General features: G+C 50.7%; 1 protein-coding gene across 8 annotated transcripts in view; it reads left to right on the top strand.

Moving 5' to 3' along the window:
* The window catches only part of ddo (D-aspartate oxidase), a 158,549-nt gene that overhangs the window by 81,298 nt on the left and 56,705 nt on the right, over positions 1-20,546 (top strand). For all 8 annotated transcript variants that reach the window (XM_072500009.1, XM_072500017.1, XM_072500016.1 and 5 more), the window contains one exon: positions 13,643-13,751. In XM_072500009.1, coding sequence (XP_072356110.1) covers positions 13,643-13,751 — 109 coding nt within the window. The remainder of the gene's footprint in view (positions 1-13,642; positions 13,752-20,546) is intronic.

Here is a 20,546-nt window from a genome sequence, read left to right as displayed (position 1 = left end):
GAAAGCTAATAGACCCCCCAGCCTCTCAATCCCAGCTCTCTGCCACCTCCGAAACCCCCCCATCCAGCCTCCCTGGGACAAACCGGTGATTACCACAAATTTGAGCCCACACCGACGCTCCTTCCACTCTCATATGCTTCCGCCATTGCCCCCAGACTCTCGGGGCCGCCACTACCACCGGGCTTGTGGAGTACCAGGCTGGCGAGAAAGGCAGAGGAGCCGTTACCAATGCCTCCAAACTTGTGTCTTTACATGATGCCGCCTCTACTCGCTTCCACGCTGACACCCGCCCCCCCCCCCCCCCCCCCCCCCCAACACTACCCACTTCCTGACCATGGCTATATTTGCCACCCAGTAGTAATTACTAAAGTTCAGCAGCGCCAGCCCACCCCCCTTGGCTTCGGTCCAGCAACACTTTCTTTACTCTCGGGATTTTACCTGCCCACACAAAACCAGAGATCACCCTATTTACCCGTTTAAAAAAGGCCTTTGGTATGTGTGGTAGTCAGTATTAGAGGTATTACGGTACCCTGTAATGCTGCAAGACCATTGGTGTAGGAGGTACTGTTTTCATTGGTTAAGCCTGCCTGCTGGTTCCGCCCAGTAAGGCGGAGTATAAGAGCCCGTGTCTCCCCAGCAGCTGCCTTCTGTACCTGCGCTGCTGGGGGAAACATCTAGTTACCACAAGCCTCCACCAGCGATTGCTGGAGAAAGAGACACTAGGCCTCAAGGAGGCATGGGCCCTTGCTAGTTCCCTGGATGTGGCCTCCTGAAACGCCCACGCTTACGTCCCCGACCGCGCGGCAGCCCCTTGGGCAGCGTGGAACCCCCCCTGCGACCGACTCCGATGCATCCCCCATCCCCCCACAAGCTTGTGCTGCTAGACTGCCAGGCAACCCCGGGGGGCCCCGCTGCTATTTTTGCTGGCAAGCCAAGCACCCCCGACAGCGCTCTCCGGCCCGCTCATCCCTCTGCAAAGCGTGCGGCAAAAAGGGCCACTTTGTGGCAGTATGCCAGGCCCGGGCGGTCGCTGCGGTCTCCGGAGGCGAATCGGGACCGCCACCACAACCCTCTCCACGGGCCACTTGCGGCCAGCGGGCGCCGCCATCTTCCTCCTTCAGGGCCACGTGTGGCCTCCGGGCGCCGCCATCTTATTTCTCGGACACCATGTGTGATGGATGGGCGCCGCCATCTTGTGCACCCCCAGCCATGTGCGCACCGCCATCTTGGCTGGACTCTCAGTACCCCGACTCGGATGACCACACACCGCCCAAGGAGAACTTCTGCCACGACTAGCCTCGGTGACCCTGGACCAGTCTCAGCCCCAAACGCTCTGGACTGCAACGACGACCGTGCTCATCAATGGGCATGAAACATCCTGTCTGATCGACTCTGGGAGCACGGAGAGCTTCACACACCCCAACACGGTTAGGCGCTGTTCTCCCCCGTTCACCCAGTGAACCAAAACATCTCACTGGCCTCCGGGTCTTATTCAGTGGAAATCAAGGGGATCTGCATGGCGAACCTCACGGTCCATGGAAGGGAGTTTAAAAATTACCGGCTCTACGTCCTTCCCCATCTCTGTGCTGCCACACTCCTAGGTTTAGATTTTCATCCTCGGCTACGTAGTGCATGATGGAGTTATAGGCCCAGACCCTGAACGCATGCCTGGGATGCCCTCATGGAGTTCCCCCTCCCTCACTTCTCCAAGGCCCTGAAACGCTGCCTGGGATTTTTCTCTTATTATGCCCAGTGGGTCCCCAACTATGCGGACAAGGCCCGTCCACTAATCCAGTCCATGTTTTTTCTCCTGTCGACAGGGGCCTGCCAGGCCTTCAGCCGCATCAAAGCGGACATTGCAAAGGCCATGATGCACGCCATCGTTGAGTCCCTCCCCTTCCAAGTCGAGAGCGACGCGTCCGACGTAGCTCTGGCGGCCACCCTCAACCAATCGGGGAGACCCGTGGCCTTCTCATGCACCCTCCATGCTTCAGAAATCCGCCATTCCTCAGTTGAAAAGGAGGCCCAGGCCATAGTCGAAGCTGTGCGGCATTGGAGGCATTACCTGGCCGGCAGGAGATTCACTCTCCTCACTGACCAACGGTCGGTGGCCTTCATGTTCGATAATGCACAGCGGGGCAAGATAAAGAACGACAAGATCTTACGGTGGAGGATCGAACTCTCCACCTACAACTGTGAGATCTTATATCGTCCCGGGAAGCTAAACGAGCTTCCTGATGCCCTATCCCGCGGCACATGTGCCAAAGCACAAGTGGACCACCTCCGAGCCTTCCACGAGGATCTCTGCCACCCGGGGGTCACTCGATTCTTCCATTTCATTAAAACCCGCAACCTGCCCTACTCCATCGAGGAGGTCAGGACAGCCGCCAGGAATTGCCAAATCTGCGCGGAGGGCAAGCTGCACTTCTACAGGCCAGAGAACGCGCACCTGATTAAGGCTTCCCGTCCCTTTGAACGCCTCAGTATGGACTTCAAAGGGCCCCTCCCCGCCACCGACTTCCTGAACGTGATTGACGAGTACTCCCGGTTCCCATTCGGCATCCCCTGCCCCGACATGACCGCAGCTACCGTCATAAAAGCCCTCCACAGTATCTTTACGCTGTTCGGTTTCCCCGCCTACATACACAGTGACAGGGGGTCCTCCTTTATGAGCGACGAACTGCGCCAATTCCTGCTCAGCAAGGACATTGCCTCGAGCAGGGCGACCAGTTGCAACCCCCGGGGAAACGGACAGGTAGAGAGGGAGAACGGAACGGTCTGGAAGACCGTCCTACTGGCCCTACGGTCCAGGAATCTCCCAGTCTCCCGCTGGCAGGAGGTCCTCCCGGATGCCCTCCACTCCATCTGGTCGCTGCTGTGTACCACGACCAACCAAACACCTCACGAACGTTTCCTTGTCTTCCCTAGGAAGTCCTCCTCTGGGACCTCGCTCCCAACCTGGCTGGCAACTCCTGGACCCATCCTGCTCCGCAAACACTTGCGGACGCACAAGTCAGACCCATTGGTCGAGAGGGTCCATCTCCTCCACACTAACGCTCAGTATGCCTACGTGGCGTACCCCGACGGCGGACAGGATACGGTCTCCCTACGGGACCTGGCGCCCGCTGGATCCCCACACACACCCCCACCACCAACCCCACCCTCCCTCCCACCGGCGCACCCCACAGCCGCCTCCTTCCCAGGTGGATCGGTCCTCCCACCGGCCCCGGCTAGGGGTGATGAAGCTGCCGAAGAAGCCAAAGCCACGCTCCCGGAGCCACAGATGCCCGAGCCGGCACCTGCATCACCACTGAAGCTACGACGATCGCAGAGGACGACCAGGACCCCCGATCGACTAATTGCTTCATTCTGAACTGTAAATAAGTTTTGTAAATAGTTGCAATGTAACGAGACAAAACCACTGTACTGATGTATACCGGGTACCTCCATAACCTTAACCTCTACCACTGTGTAATGCGAGGCCACCACCCCTGCCAGACTCTTTTTTTTTAAACAGGGGGTGAATGTGGTAGTCGGTATTAGAGGTATTACAGTACCCTGTAATGCTGGAAGACCATTGGTGTAGGAGGTACTATTTTCATTGGTTAAGACTGCCTGCTGGTTCCGCCCAGTAAGGCGGAGTATAAGAGCCCGTGTCTCCCCAGCAGCTGCCTTCTGTATCTGCGCTGCTGGGGGAATTACCTCGTTTAATAAAGCCTTCAATTGTCTCCAATCTCGCTTCTGGAGTTATTGATCGAGCATCAGTATGAAAATAAGGAGGCACTGGAAAACAAACAGAAACCTCGGGTGGACCGTCCTTTTTATGGTTTGTACCCTCCCTGGCAGACGGAACAATTGTCGTGAAACAGCCACCGATTCCCCATGTTGCTGGGGGTCTAGCAGCCAAGCAGCCGGGAGCTGTAGCTGCCGATGCGGTCTGGAGAATTGCCCGGTCCGTGGCCGCTCAAGCGCCCGGTGGCGGTCTGCAGCGGCCGCTCCGTGCTTCATGGCGGATGCCACTCACGGACCCGGCCCACAAAATAGTCCCCCCTTTGGCTGGCTCGCGCCGAATATGTCCATCCCTGCCCGTGGATCTACCCTCCCCGACAGTAGCGGCGCTGGACTGAGTCCACAGCTGCCACGCCACGTTCCCGACAGGTGAGACCACACCGGCCCAACGGCGTCGGGAACTTGGCTCGTCGGGGCGGAGTGTCAGGGGGCGGGCCTCAGCCAACGTACAGAGACCTTGGATATGGCGTGCGGTGTACTCACAGAAGGCGGAGCATCGCGAAAGCGGCACCGCCCCCGATTTCAGCGTCATCGGGGACTCTCCGCCCCATCGCCCAGAGCGATTTCGGCGTCGGGGATTAGAGAATCTAGCCCCGGGGCAATTGTGATTTAGAATCCAATTCAAGCTCAGGCTGCTGAAACATGTTGAAACCCCGAAATAGCAATCTTGAATGTAGGTTTTAAAAGATCCTGGAGGCAAATGAGTGGGTTTTAGCATGTTATCATGATATAGCATAATAGAATTGTGAAATGCATGTGAAAGGACGGATGAAATGATTTCCAAATAATATCTTGATTTGTTCATCAGAAAACTGATGGAAAAGTGATAGAAATACGTGTCTAGATGTCTCAGAATGGGGAGGCGGTGGTGTAGTGGTATTGTCACTGGACTAGTAACCCAGAGACCCAGAGTAATGCTCTGGAGACCCAGGTTCAGATCCCACCACTGCAGATGGTGAAATTTGAATTCAATAAAATATCTGGAATTAAAAGCCTAGTGATGACCATGAAACCATTGTCAATTGTCATAAAACGCCATCTGGTTCTCTAATGGCCTTTAGGGAAGGAAATCTCCGTACCTGGTCTGGCCTACACATGACTCAGAATCCACTGCAATGCGGTTGACTCTTAACTGCCCCCACAAGGGCAATTAGGGATGGGCAATAAATGCAGGTACAGCCTGTACGAATAAGAAAACAGAACGCTTCGCCTTGAAATAATGCATCGTGTGTGCGTGCGTGTGTGTGTGTGTCAGGCAAGTGACCACTCGGACGCGATGGTTGTAGACAACATCAGTTTTATACACTCCTCCTACTTCCCACACTCCGGGCTGGGGTATTTTTGCCCCAGCAGTCCTAGGACAAGGGGGTAGCCCCTCCCCCTCATCTGGGTAAATCGTATTCAGGCGAGGCCACAGGGACTCTGATGTTGCTGATTTCTGGGCCTCCTGTCACGTTATAACAGACACAAGGGATCAAAAGATATGGGGGAAGGCGAGATCAGGCTATTGAGTTGAATGATGTGTCCATCAATGCATCCACATATTATGTTCCACGTATTAGTGCCATTCTCTGTCCAGGAGCCGGAGCTGTGCAGACTCTTCCACAGGCCCAATCTCACCGGAATCAAATCCTGGCATCCATATATTCCACTGGTGCTCAAGGTGCAGTTGAGGGACTTCCGGGTGCGGCGATGACCAGCTGAGTCGCACATTTCGGCAGCTCCCTGTGAAACGACTTTTGGGCTCTTGATAGGAGCCCCAACGGCAATTTTGACGGCTAAAAACACTGTGCGGTAAACCAGAAGGGAATCCCCCCTGGATACGGATGGAAAAAGGAGAGGGAAGTGGCCAGATTGCAGTGGATCCTTGAGAACAGCGGCAAGGAAGGCAAGCAAAAACCAAGATGGCGTCGGAAGGTGGCAGTTTAACATGGGGCCCTGAACAACAAGAGTTCTTGAAATGCTGTGTGGAAGAGATCAAAAAGGAAATGAAGAAAGAGCTGTTGGCCCCGATACTACAGGCGATCGAAGGGCTAAAGGAGGAACAAAAGACCCAGGAGCGGGAGCTTCGGGTCGTGAAGGCAAAGGCAGCCGAGAATGAGGACGATGTACAGGGCCTGGTGGTGAAGACGGAGACGCAGGAGGCACATCAGAAACGATGTGTGGAAAGGTTGGAGGCACTGGAAAACAACGCAAGGAGGAACAACCTGAGGATTCTTGGTCTTCCTGAAGGTGTGGAGGGAGCGGACGTCGGGGCATATGTGAGCATGATGCTGCACTCATTAATGGGAGCGGAGGCCCCGGCAGGTCCGTTGGAGGTGGAGGGAGCATACCGAGTGATGGCGCGAGGACCGAGAGCAGGAGAAATTCCCAGAGCCATAGTGGTGAGATTCCTCCGTTTTAAGGATAGAGAAATGGTCCTTAGATGGGCGAAGAAAACTCGGAGTAGTAAATGGGAGAACGCGGTGATCCGCGTTTATCAAGACTGGAGTGCGGAGGTGGCGAGAAGGAGGGCGAGCTTTAATCGGGCCAAGGCGGTGCTTCATAAAAAGAAGATAAAATTTGGAATGCTGCAACCGGCAAGACTGTGGGTCACATATCGAGAGAGGCACCACTACTTTGAGACGGCGGATGAAGCGTGGACTTTTATTGTGGAAGAAAAACTGGAATGAGCGGGTTATTAAAAAGAACGTTCGAACAAAGTGGTGGGGCGAATGTGGGGGGCAAAGAGGGGTTTTATGTACTAATCCTGCGATGTGGTAACTTTTCTCTCTCCCACAGGTGGTGATGGGGGAGGAGGGGAGGTGGAGGAGAGGGGGCGTTGGCCATTGGGGGCGGGGCCAAGGGAGAAGCGCGGGCTTGGTTCCCGCGCTATGATAATCATGGCGGGAATAGAGAAGCAGGAAGGAGGGGGCGTCGCACGGTGCGAGCCGAGGTCACGGGGGGAAGCCGAGGTCAGCCAGAGTTTGCTGACTTCTGGGAGCAACATGGGGGGAGTAATTACGCTAGCGGGGGATCTAGCGGGGGGGGTGGGAGGGGGGAATTACTGGGTTGCTGCTGCTGGGGAGAGGGGGGAGCTGGTATGGGAGAGGATGGGCGGGGGGGCACCGCCTGGGGGAGATACAGCTGCGTGGGAACCGGGTGAGGAGCTGGAAAAAGGTGATGGCTAATCGACAAGGGGGGGGGGGGGGGGGTAGGAAGCCCCCCAACTCGGCTGATCACGTGGAACGTGAGAGGGCTGAACGGGCCGATAAAGAGGGCACGGGTACTCGCACACCTTAAGAAACTTAAGGCAGATGTGGTTATGTTACAGGAAACGCACCTGAAACTGATAGACCAGGTTAGGCTACGCAAAGGATGGGTGGGGCAGGTGTTCCATTCGGGGCTAGATGCGAAAAACAGGGGGGTGGCTATATTAGTGGGGAAGCGGGTAATGTTCGAGGCAAAGACTATAGTGGCGGATAACGGGGGCAGATACGTGATGGTGAGTGGCAAACTACAGGGGGAGACGGTGGTTTTGGTAAACGTATATGCCCCGAACTGGGATGATGCCAATTTTATGAGGCGGATGCTAGGACGCATTCCGGACCTAGAGATGGGAAAGCTGATAATGGGGGGAGATTTTAATACGGTGTTGGAACCAGGGCTGGATAGGTCGAAGTCCAGGACTGGAAGGAGGCCGGCAGCAGCCAAGGTACTAAAAGATTTTATGGAGCAGATGGGAGGTGTAGACCCGTGGAGATTTAGCAGACCTAGGAGTAAGGAGTTCTCGTTTTTCTCCTATGTCCATAAAGTCTACTCGCGAATAGACTTTTTTGTGCTGGGTAGGGCATTGATCCCGAAGGTGAGGGGAACGGAGTATACGGCTATAGCCATTTCGGATCACGCTCCACACTGGGTGGACTTGGAGATAGGGGAGGAAACAGGAGGGCGCCCACCCTGGAGAATGGACATGGGACTAATGGCAGATGAGGGTGTGTGTCTAAGGGTGAGGGGGTGCATTGAAAAGTACTTGGAACTCAATGATAATGGGGAGGTCCAGGTGGGAGTGGTCTGGGAGGCGTTGAAGGCGGTGGTTAGAGGGGAGCTGATATCAATAAGGGCACATAAAGGGAAGCAGGAGAGTAAGGAACGGGAGCGGTTGCTGCAAGAACTTTTGAGGGTGGACAGACAATATGCGGAAGCACCGGAGGAGGGACTGTACAGGGAAAGGCAAAGGCTACATGTAGAATTTGACTTGCTGACTACAGGCACTGCAGAGGCACAATGGAGGAAGGCACAGGGTGTACAGTACGAATATGGGGAGAAGGCGAGCAGGTTGCTGGCACACCAATTGAGGAAAAGGGGAGCAGCGAGGGAAATAGGGGGAGTGAGGGATGAGGAAGGAGAGATGGAGCGGGGAGCGGAGAGAGTGAATGGAGTGTTCAAGACATTTTATAAAAAATTATATGAAGCTCAACCCCCGGATGGGAGGGAGAGAATGATGGGCTTCTTGGATCGGCTGGAATTTCCCAAGGTGGAAGAGCAGGAAAGGGTGGGACTGGGAGCACAGATCGAGGTAGAAGAAGTGGTGAAAGGAATTAGGAGCATGCAGGCGGGAAAGGCCCCGGGACTGGATGGATTCCCAGTCGAATTCTATAGAAAATATGTGGACTTGCTCGCCCCGGTACTGACGAGGACCTTTAATGAGGCAAAGGAAAGGGGACAACTGCCCCCGACTATGTCTGAAGCAACGATATCGCTTCTCTTAAAGAAGGAAAAGGACCCGCTACAATGCGGGTCCTATAGACCTATTTCCCTCCTAAATGTAGATGCCAAGGTCCTGGCCAAGGTAATGGCAATGAGAATAGAGGAATGTGTCCCGGGGGTGGTCCACGAGGACCAAACTGGGTTTGTGAAGGGGAGACAGCTGAACACGAATATACGGAGGTTGTTAGGGGTAATGATGATGGCCCCACCAGAGGGAGAAACGGAGATAGTAGTGGCGATGGATGCCGAGAAAGCATTTGATAGAGTGGAGTGGGATTATTTGTGGGAGGTGTTGAGGAGATTTGGTTTTGGAGAGGGGTATGTTAGATGGGTGCAGCTGTTGTATAGGGCCCCAGTGGCGAGCGTGGTCACGAATGGACGGGGATCTGCATATTTTCGGCTCCATAGAGGGACAAGGCAGGGATGCCCTCTGTCCCCATTATTGTTTGCACTGGCGATTGAGCCCCTGGCGATAGCGTTGAGGGGTTCCAAGAAGTGGAGGGGAGTACTTAGAGGAGGAGAAGAACACCGGGTATCTTTGTATGCGGACGATTTGCTACTATACGTGGCAGACCCGGCGGAGGGGATGCCAGAAATAATGCGGATACTTGGGGAGTTTGGGGATTTTTCAGGGTATAAATTGAACATGGGGAAAAGTGAGTTGTTTGTGGTGCATCCAGGGGAGCAGATTAGAGAAATAGAGGCCCTACCGTTGAGGAAGGTAACAGGGGACTTTCGTTACCTGGGGATCCAGATAGCCAAGAATTGGGGCACATTGCATAGGTTAAATTTAACACGGTTGGTGGAACAAATGGAGGAGGATTTTAAGAGATGGGATATGGTATACCTGTCACTGGCAGGGAGGGTGCAGGCGGTTAAGATGGTGGTCCTCCCGAGATTCCTCTTTGTGTTTCAGTGCCTCCCGGTGGTGATCACGAAGGCTTTTTTTAAAAGGATTGAAAAGAGCATCATGGGTTTTGTGTGGGCCGGGAAGACCCCGAGAGTGAGGAAGGGATTCTTACAGCGTAGCAGGGATGGGGGGGGGGGGGCTGGCACTACCGAGCCTAAGTGAGTATTATTGGGCCGCTAATATTTCAATGGTGAGTAAGTGGATGGGAGAGGAGGAGGGAGCGGCGTGGAAGAGATTAGAGAGGGCGTCCTGTAGGGGGACTAGCCTACAGGCTATGGTGACAGCCCCATTGCCGTTCTCACCGAGGAACTACACCACAAGCCCGGTGGTGGTGGCTACACTGAAGATTTGGGGACAGTGGAGACGGCATAGGGGAAAGACTGGAGCCTTGGGGGGGTCCCCGATAAGAAACAACCATAGGTTTGCCCCGGGGGGAATGGATGGGGGATATGGAATGTGGCAAAGAGCAGGAATAACGCAACTGAAAGATCTGTTTGTGGATGGGAAGTTCGCGAGTCTGGGAGCGCTGACCGAGAAATATGGGTTGCCCCAAGGGAATGCATTCAGGTATATGCAACTGAGGGCTTTTGCGAGGCAACAGGTGAGGGAATTCCCGCAGCTCCCGACACAAGAGGTGCAGGACAGAGTGATCTCAAAGACATGGGTGGGGGATGGTAAGGTGTCAGATATATATAGGGAAATGAGGGACGAAGGGGAGACTATGGTAGATGAACTAAAAGGGAAATGGGAAGAAGAGCTGGGGGAGGAGATCGAGGAGGGGCTGTGGGCAGATGCCCTAAGCAGGGTAAACTCGTCGTCCTCGTGTGCCAGGCTAAGCCTGATTCAGTTTAAGGTACTACACAGGGCACATATGACTGGAGCACGGCTCAGTAAATTTTTTGGGGTGGAGGATAGGTGTGCGAGGTGCTCGAGAAGCCCAGCGAATCATACCCATATGTTTTGGTCATGCCCGGCACTACAGGGGTTTTGGATGGGGGTGACAAAGGTGCTTTCAAAAGTAGTAGGAGTCCGGGTCGAACCAAGCTGGGGGTTGGCTATATTTGGGGTTGCACAAGAGCCGGGAGTGCAGGAGGCGAGAGAGGCCGATGTTTTGGCCTTTGCGTCCCTAGTAGCCCGGCGCAGGATATTGCTAATGTGGAAAGAAGCCAAGCCCCCGGGGGTGGAGACCTGGATAAATGACATGGCGGGGTTTATAAAGCTAGAGCGGATTAAGTTCGTCCTAAGGGGGTCGGCTCAAGGGTTCACCAGGCGGTGGCAACCGTTCGTCGAATACCTCGCAGAAAGATAGACGGAATGGGAAAAAGAAGGCAGCAGCAGCAGCCCAGGATCGGGGGGGGGGGGGGGGGGGGGGGCGGGAGGAGGAACCGGAAGGACTCTCAGGGTTGTTAATATATACTGTATAGTATGTATAGGTCGTTGCTACAGATAATTATATATTGGACTGTTAAATTATATTTTTGGAGAGTGTTACTTGTGACAAGGCAGTTGCCAATTAGGGCTAGTTTTCATTTTTGTTATTTATTATTTATTCATTTTTTGTTTATAAAATAGGTCATTGTTATTTGTGTTGTTATAATATTGTGTAAAGGATGCACAATGTACTGTGTTGGTTGACCAAAAATTTTCAATAAAATATTTAATAAAAATAAAAAGGTGCAGTTGAGCATCCTTGACTTCCAGTGTGTATAACCCGCGGTGATGTGCCAGTTACATGCAGCACTCACCACACCAACAACAAAAGCATCAGCAATCTGCGAATGCATTTCTTCAGCAGCATCATCAGATGGCCTAGTTGGACCAATGTCGCGCACCAGGTCCCGCAGCATCTTCAAAACGGATTCTCTTCTGAATTCATACATCTCCCTGAGCCCGGTGTTCTAGGACCAAGGTATCTTGAAAAAAATTGTCCTTTTTTCCAGCTCCAGAAAAGGAAGGAAACAGCAACAGCAGCCTCCAGGCATCTGCAGCCACCAGCAGGAGCAAACAGCAAACACAACCTGCAGCTCTGAAGTGCTCATGCAACATTGTAACTAACATTGTCAACTCCCTATTGACAATCGCCTTTGGCTGTGCAGCCATAAGTTGCCACGGTTAGAGGGGATAACAGTGTCCTTCACCATATTACCACGGACAGGGCGCTGTCCTGACGGTGCTCGTGTGATGGACAGGCAGCGGCTGCAGTTGCCCCTGGTATGGGTAAATACAATTCGGGGAAGGTGGCCTGTTGGACCCCTGGGCACTGAGCACCTCACCTCCCCCCACCCCCCCAGCCCAGGGGCGAGCACCCCACCGCTGATGACAAACCCCCCCCCCCCACGCCCGACCAGGCCCCTTCCCCCTGGGGTAACAGCCCCAGTGCCCCCAGGCTGATTGCCCGATTTCAAAGACGGCTACTCACCTCCTCTGATCCCCACAGCAGCCATTGTGCTGGCTTCACGTTATTAAATGGGTGTGCTAAAAGAAGCCCGGGTGACTGCTCGCTGGGGAGCCGGTTGTTCATGGGGGGTCTGTCCCGTTAATGATATGGAGATTGGCCTTAATTGGTGATTATTGGTTTCTCGCCACGTCTAGGCGCGATCACACTCGGGGCGCGATCTAACGGCCATGGTGCGCCCAGCGTGGAACTGTGCGAGATCACGGGAGAGGCTGAAATTGGGATCCGCGCCAGCCGCTGATCGGTTATCGATCTAACCGGCCTATTCCCTTTGTGTGTGTGTGTGTGTGCGTGAACATAGAAGGTGCAGAAGGAGGCTATTCGGCCCATCGAGTCTGACCCACTTAAGCCCTCACTTCCACCCTATCCCCGTAACCCAATAACCCCTCCTAACCTTTTTGGTCACTAAAGGCAATTTATCATGGCCAATCCACCTAACCTGCACGTCTTTGGACTGTGCGAGGAAACCGGAGCACCCGGAGGAAACCCACGCAGACCGGGGAGAACGTGCAGACTCCGTACAGACAGTGACCCAGCGGGGAATCGAACCTGGGACCCTGGCGCTGTGAAGCCACAGTGCTATCCACGTGTGCTACCGTGCTGCCGTGTGTGTGTGTAAGTGAGTCTGTCTTACACTCAGTCTCTGACTTCTCACTCACTCTCACCACCATACGCAGCAATACACGCACACATGCACCCACTCACACACCCACCCACTCACATATACTGACCCTCTCACACTGGTCATTCTTATCACTTTTGTAACTGAACAATTTATTGCTATGTCATTGCTGTACTTTTGCTCAGCAATTGTTTCTCTGTTTAAAGTCACAACATTTTTTAAAAATTGAGTTTAACCTCGTTCCAGACTTTGCCTTTCCAAAATTTGAGTGAGAAAGATTTGCAAATGTGGCGCCTGAGCGAAAAGGTTGGAAAAGCCTGAGTCAAACTAATGAAATTTGTATTAGATGGTGATTTGATCTGTTTTTACGATGTTTTAGAGATAAAACGTTTTCTCAGTTGGAGAAAATAGGAGGGGTGCGGTGCCTCAATTATTTTTATGGTATGAAAATGTGCCGGGACATACACAAGGTTGGGGACCAGTGCCTTAGGGCGTAGGAGTCAGTTTCAAGTAATAATTACTTTAAAAGAGAATTACATTTATAAGATTTTAAAGTGTATCTATTAGTCCCCTTTCACCCAAAAGGACAGCACAGTAGCACAGTGGTTAACACTGTTGCTTCACAGCTCCAGGGTCCCAGGTTCGATTCCCCGCTGGGTCACTGTCTGCGTGGAGTCTGCACGTTCTCCCCGTGTCTGCGTGGGTTGCCTCCGGGTGCTCCGGTTTCCTCCCACAAGTCCCGAAAGACGTGCTTGTTAGGTGAATTGGACATTCTGAATTCTCCCTCAGTGTACCCAAACAGGTGCTGGAATGTGGCGACGAGGGGATTTTCACAGTAACTTCATTGCAGTGTTAATGTTAGACTACTTGTGACACTAATAAAGATTATTAGTGATAATAATTCATATTATTATCAAGCCGGGAATCGCACCTGGAACCCTGGTGCTGTGAAGCAACAGTGCTAACCACTGTGCTACCGTGCCGTACAATAGTTGGTTCTACTTTTGGTATCCTTTCCGTGCACTAATAAATGTATACTGGCTGTGTATGTTTGTTAACTTTAGTTTAGTTTTTACTGATTCTACTTTTTACAACTATCCTATCTTGTTCAAATCAGAGACACCAGTTCATCGTCAGAAACGCTGGTTTGAAGATACGTTTGCTCATGTCTACTCTATTGCGCAGACAGCAGAGGCACCCAATATTGGTGTACAGATTTTGTCTGGGTAAGGAAATACTTTTCAGTTACTGTTATATGTCAAATTGCAACACATTAACGTTCAGAGATTCTCTGTTTGCAGTCAGCTTTGCACTCTGACCTATTGGTGAGATTTACTAGGTTATAATATTTCAGGTGAGACATTAGATGCTGACCCATCTGCCTTCTAATAGACCCCTACAGCACAGAGGCTGTATTGTGGCTGTCCTGACTCTTTCAAAGATGGATTCAATTGCAGCGACTCCACTATGGCTGATCTCATAGTGGTCTCAATGCCACTTCTTTCCCTTTACCCCATAGCCTTTGAATCCCGTGTCAATCAACTCGGTCTTGAATATCTGTGGAATCTGTGATATCTGTGGAAGAGAATTCCAATGACTAACGACCCTCTGAGGATAGAAATTCCTCTTCCTCTCCATCCTACGCGGGAGACCCCTTAAATTGTGCCCTTGTTCCAGATTCTCTCACAAGAGAAAATATCCTCTCAGCAACCACCCTGTCCAGAACCCTTAGAATCTTATATGTTTCAATAATGAAATGAAATGAAATGAAAATCGCTTATTGTCACAAGTAGGCTTCAATGAAGTTACTGTGAAAAGCCCCTAGTCGCCACATTCCGCCGCCTGTTCGGGGAGGCTGGTACGGGAATTGAACCGTGCTGCTGGCCTGCCTTGGTCTGCTTTAAAAGCCAGCGATTTAGCCCAGTGTGCTAAATAATATCACCTCTCACTCTTCTAATCCCCAATGAGTGTGAAACTTTCCTCATAAGAAGATGCCTTCCGCCCAGGAGTCAGCCTAGTGAACCTTCTCTGAACTGCTTCCCATGCAAGTATATCCTTCCTGAGGTAAGGAGGTCAATGTGTGGGGCGGCACAGTGGCGCAGTGGTTAGCATACCTGCCTCACTGCGCCGAGGACCGGGTCCGCATCTGCGTGGGTCTCGCTCACACAACCCAAAGATGTGCAGGGTAGGTGGATTGGCCACTCTAAATTGCCCCTTAATCTGGAAAAAAAGCAATTTAGCTTCACCAACGCCCTGTACAGTGGTACCAAGGCTTCCATACGATTACACTCCAGCCCCCATGCCGCAAATTATTTTCATATATATGTCTAATAACCTCTTGAAAGTTATTCTTCATCCTGCTTCCTCCAGTCTTTCAGGTGGTGCATTCCAGACGGTAACAACTTGCTGAATTTAAAAATAAAGTTTTCTCCTTTCCTCCCCTGAATCATTTTGCCAGTTATCTTAACTCGTTTCTCTATGTTGTTTGTTTGTGCGGTGGTTTGTTTATTTGTTTTCACCGTTGATACTGCCTTGCTTCTTCTCTGGCTTCCTTTCTGCTTCCCTCAGCCCACACCTCAATGGTTTCATCCCTCTGATTTGTCGTCTTCCTCTTCTGATTTTACCCTCGGTACCTCCTTCAATTGTTGCCAGGGCAAGGCTGTCAGGTCTTCGTTTCCAACCAATGTCCACACTTGTCTGCCTTTCTCTCTCTAATTGCACCCAGCCCTTTTGATTCCTGAACTTCTCTTGATCTAATCCACTCATTTCTCTTTTTGTCCATCCAACTGATTCTGAGCATCCTCCGCCATACCCAAATTTCAGAAGCTGCTTACTCTCCTCTTCTCCTCCTTGTCTTTTCCACCTCTCGCATCCACACGGGTAACGCTCCACACTAGTGACTGTGAGAAACTTTTTTTTAGCTTCAGACTGATGCTTTTGGACTTTCAGATGTTACTTAAGCCACTGGCCATGCCTCTTGACATAGCTAATCTAATCTCGATTTTATTCTTGGTTGTAATTTTGAGGAAAAGACCAACCTTATGGTTGAAATTGGCAATGCAATAGTCAAAATTGAAAGCACCGAGATAGGCAGTACCTTGGCTCGATGATAAACAGCAAAGTTTCTCTACATATTCTCTGTAAAACCCCAAGTGTGTGTAAAATTTCAACAGGAATGTTTAAAGCAAAGCACTCTCCCAGTGTTGAGCCTGCAACCAAAGCCACAAACATGGCTTAACTGATTATTTATCTTGTTAGATGTGTGCGTGTGAGCTTTGGCACTTGGCTGCATGACAATCGCGATTGCTCAAGAAAAGTGAGTGCTTTAGTAAATAAGATTATGAATGCAAGGTTGTTTGTTTGTTCTTATTTTCCATAGAGGTTCAGGTAGTATATTATAGCAGGAATATATGTTGTAGTTCAGAGTAGTGGATGCTATTAATTGGATATAATTGAGCAAAAGGGAACCTCGGAGCACATGTCATTTGGATGGCCCATTTCAAGCACAGCCTTTCGTACTTTACTGAAGATGCATATGTGTGTGGTGCCCTGTTAGGGTAGGTCAAGAATTTATTGCAGCATTAGGTTGATCTGGTGAGTAATCAAAGTGGGCAGATGGTAAAGGAGAGCAGCAGAGGGAGAGTATGGGCAAAATTAAGTTGGAATATTGACAGGATGAAAGATTGGAAAGGCCGTGGGGAACAATGCCAGATGTAGTGATAGGGTCCGAGCAAATACCTCCGATATCATCGGGGAGACAATTCAGAGGAGGCAGAGTTAGCGGCTGAGTGTAGAGATGTCAGGCAGGAGCATGAATTGCATAAAGAGATGTGTTTTTAAGATCTGAGGGTGTGAAGGCATCAATGTTGAGAGTTGTTCAGAATATCTAATTTCATATTTCGACTCGCTGCTGACTTTGAAGTTGGTCGAACCCTTCATTCGATGTGCAATGTCGTATTTTACAGGAGAAGTCTTTGTTAATGACACTGACTCTGAAGATGAGTACCTTGATGAATCCTACGAACACTATGAAGACAAAGAAGTAAGCAAAGGTTTGGAAGATGAACAGGAGCTGGACTAATATGAAATGCTAATATTCGCGGAAGAGATGGCAAACTCAGTGAGGGAGCCTCTGCAGCGCCACGGCGGTGGTTTGGCGGGAATGACGAGGTGATCACAAGGGACGCTCAGCCTGTGCTGGGCACCGAGAAGTGCGAATACTCTGAGATGGTACACGTAGAAATGGACAGCAAGAAATGAGCAGCAGACACCTCAGACGAAACTGATGCAGCTGCGAACCAACTGTAAACAGAAAATATTGTGCCAATTCTGGAGAAACTAGCTCCAGAAGCATAAGGGAAACCATCGCAGCCCCATGAAGAAGTTCCGGTAATGGACTCCCCAAGACATGAGGCCATTCCACTGCAAGACGAGTTCAAATAGCAAATGATGATACGTACATAATAATCCATGATCAGGATGAACCATGGCCTGCGTCTGTATGCAGCGCCGCAGCGACAATTGATACTGAATCTGGATGCAGTTCCATGGCATTGGATGTACTATCATACAATGAGGATGAGTCCCCACGTGGGCTATCTGAAAAAGATGAGGTGTGCATTGTGATCTCAAGTGAAGAGGAGCCATCACCTGGGGCTCAAGCACAAGACGAAAGGGCAGTGCCCACGCTGAGGATGCTAATCCTACCCAGACAGCGAGGCTCTGCAGCTGGTCATTGAAGGTGCTGACTTCACCACCACCACGCAGCCCCTCGGAAGCTGACATGGGACGTCTCTGCAGGTGGCCTACAACACACTGATTCCATGGTGCAGGCCAGCGAGAAGGTGGGTGCTACCAGAGCCAAATGAAAGACGAAAAGCGCTCAAAAGATAGCTCGCAGGAAAGATAAAAGGAACAGCCTCAAATCGGCACTAAAAACAAAAAAGAGGGAGAGAAGGAGATTGGGGGGTACTGTAAGTCCCACCGAGGACACCAAGAAAGAAGACAACGGCCATGTGACCGACAGGCCTGAGACCATACAACAGCGCAGCAGCAGAGGGCATTGTGAGAGCACAAAGCAACGCAGCAGCCAACAGCATCGAGTAAAGAAAAGGAAGAAGCTGAAGACACAGGGATGGCCAACAAGAATACCAGGTTTCAAGGCACATCGCCTATAAAGGCTAAAAAATCACAAAACACCGGCACGGAAACCAGAATTCCAGAAAGTTGACAAGACTTCAGTCGATCAGCGGGGTCATAGATACATAGAAGACAGGAGCAGGAGGAGGCCTTTTGGCCCTTCGAGGCCTGCTCCGCCTTTCGCCTAATCCTGCTTTCGCCCCATAGTCTTTGATCCCATTCTCCCCAAGTGCTATACCCAGCCACCTCTTGAATATCCATCTGAGGTGCACAATGAGCTGTGTACAAAGGACCCAGTAAATTAAAGCACAGTTAAATCAATATATCATGTGGATTAAAGCTCAGACAAATGTCACATGTGTTGAAAAACAATGCAAATAATGCCTCTGTATGTGACAAAGGATGTTTCTGTATATAAATGTTGACATCTCCAAAGGAAGGGGGATGTGGTGATAATAATAATAACCTTTTATTGTCACAAGTATGAAGTTAATGTGAAATGCCCTTAGTCGCCAAATTCCGGCGCCTGTTCGGGTAAGCTAGTACGGGAATTGAACCCGCAAGACAACTGAGCACAACACTTTTGACAACTCTGTTATGGAATTGCCAACACCCACAATTTACGTAAGCCATTCACTTTTTGGAAATTGCTTGAAAACTTATGATTCATGTGCCAGATTTAGAAAAGGTCTCTGTCTTTCTTGTTTGTCCTTTGAGGTGTTCATTTTCTGGGGTGTTTGGCAGTGTTACGGTGGGTATGTAGGTGACTGCTAAAGCTGAGCTACATCGAGACGTTCCTGCTGCAAATAAGGCAGGATACCGCAGGTGAGCGAGGTTTGGACAAGTTTCTGATTTGGGATTTCCTCTGCTTGCCTTTTCTCTCTGCTTCTGATAATTGTTTGTTTTCTAGAGAGGCCCACCCTTTCTTTTTCATATGGTTGTACCGGGTGCAGCAATCCTGGGCAAGCTTCTCCCAGGGCTCAAAGTCAATATCATAACTCCTAAGTGAAGCTTTCAGATTACCTTGTTGCGTTTCCTTTCACCATCACGACAAGCACCTCAGACTCAAGCTCTCCATAGAAGATGGAGGCTGGTTTAGCACAGGGCTAAATAGCTGGCTTTTAAAGCAGACCAAGGCAGGCCAGCAGCGCGGGTTCAATTCCTGTACCAGCCTCCCGAACAGGTGCCGGAATGTGGCGACTAGGGGCTTTTCACAGTAACTTCATTTGAAGCCTGCTTGTGACAATAAGCAATTTTCATTTCATTTCATTTTCATTTCAAGATTCACTTTGTTGAATCTGGCTACATGACCATCCCAACTCAGTGTGACTGTCTGAATATGGTGTGAATGCTCGGGTGAGGCGGCAGGGAAGCACAGAGTCTGCACGTTCTCCCCGTGTCTGCATGGGTTTCCTCCGGGTGCCTCCCACAATCCAAAGGTGTGCAGGTTAGGTGGATTGGCCATGGTAAATTGTCCTTGTGTCCAAAAAGGTTAGATGGGGTTATTGGGTTACGGGGATAGGGTGGAGGTGTGGGCTTGAGTAGTGTGCTCTTTCCAAGGGCAGGTGCAGACTTGATGGGCCCAATGGCCTCCTTCTGCAGTACAAATTCTATGATTCTAGGAGCTCTTCAGTGTCTGGTATTTTGTCCCGTCATTTGATCTTCAGAAGCTTCCGAAGGCAGCTCAAATGAAAATGGTTGAACGTCTTGGCATGATACTTGTACATCATTCAAGTCTTACATGTGTAGGGCAGAGAGGGAAGTATTATTGCTCTGTAAACTTTCAGTTTGGTTGGCGGAGTAACTCCTCTCAATTCCAGACTGATATTCAAAAGTCTACCAAAAGCTACACTTACTTTGGAAACCCATGCATCTGTCTGGTGGTCAATATAAACCGCTGGAGCGAGTGCACTGCCAAATTAGGTGAACTTATCCACTGCTGACAGGCTCTGGTCATGGACTAAAACCTTGGGCTTGAGATGGAGCTTTCCTGGAGCAGGCTGGTCCATTAGTTCAGTTGTCTTTGTGCTGATCATAAAGTTGTTGCATGCATTGGAGAACAAGCCCAGGCTAAATTGCACAGCTAGCTCTGAATCGGCAGCATGTGCACCATCATTGTCAAACAGGAAACCACGCAGTATGTCCTTGGAGTCCTTGTTCTTTGCCTGGTCTCATCTCTGACTGAGCAGCTTCCTGTTCATGCGAGATGTGCTTTTGATGCCACAATCACCATCATGGAAGGCGTTGGCGAGCATGAGAGGAAAACACATGAAGAGGGTTGGTGCTAGCACACCCTACACTCCATTAGTGACTGGTCAGAAGACTCACCATCATCCGGTCAGGTGCAAGCATACCGTTATGGAATTGTTAAACGCTGTGATGGGTTTCCCAGAGAAGTCGGATTTCTCTATCACCTTCCAAAGGCCCTCATGGCTGACAAGGTCTGGGTCAGGTCAGTAAATATGGTGTTTGTTCTGCTCTTGGTATTTCTCCTGGAGCTGTCTAGCTGCCTACTCGATATCAATAGTTTCTCAACCTTTTGTGAAACCACACTGACTGTCTGACAGCAGTTCCTGGTCGGAATGTTCCACTACCTTGGTTTAGAATTCTGGCGAAGACTTTGCCAGTGATGGAGAGGAGTGAGATTTCTCTATAATTGTCGCAAAATTGTACAGATGGACAATGGAGGCACCTCTTTGTATTATTATGGGATGGTTCCTTGCTGCTCCCATATAGACTGAAAGAGTTCAGTGAGTTTCCTGACCCGGTAGTGACCCCCAGCCTTGTAAACCTCAGCTGGAATAGCATCAGCTCCGGGAGGTTTGCTTGTAGACAAGAGATTGATTGCGTTGATCATTCCTAACAGCATGAGAGGGTCATCA

This window comes from Scyliorhinus torazame, chromosome 4 (genome assembly GCF_047496885.1).
Source record: "Scyliorhinus torazame isolate Kashiwa2021f chromosome 4, sScyTor2.1, whole genome shotgun sequence".
Lineage (NCBI taxonomy): Eukaryota > Metazoa > Chordata > Chondrichthyes > Carcharhiniformes > Scyliorhinidae > Scyliorhinus > Scyliorhinus torazame.
The sequence above is the reverse complement of the archived record's forward strand: the minus strand, read 5'-3'. Positions and strand labels throughout refer to the sequence as shown.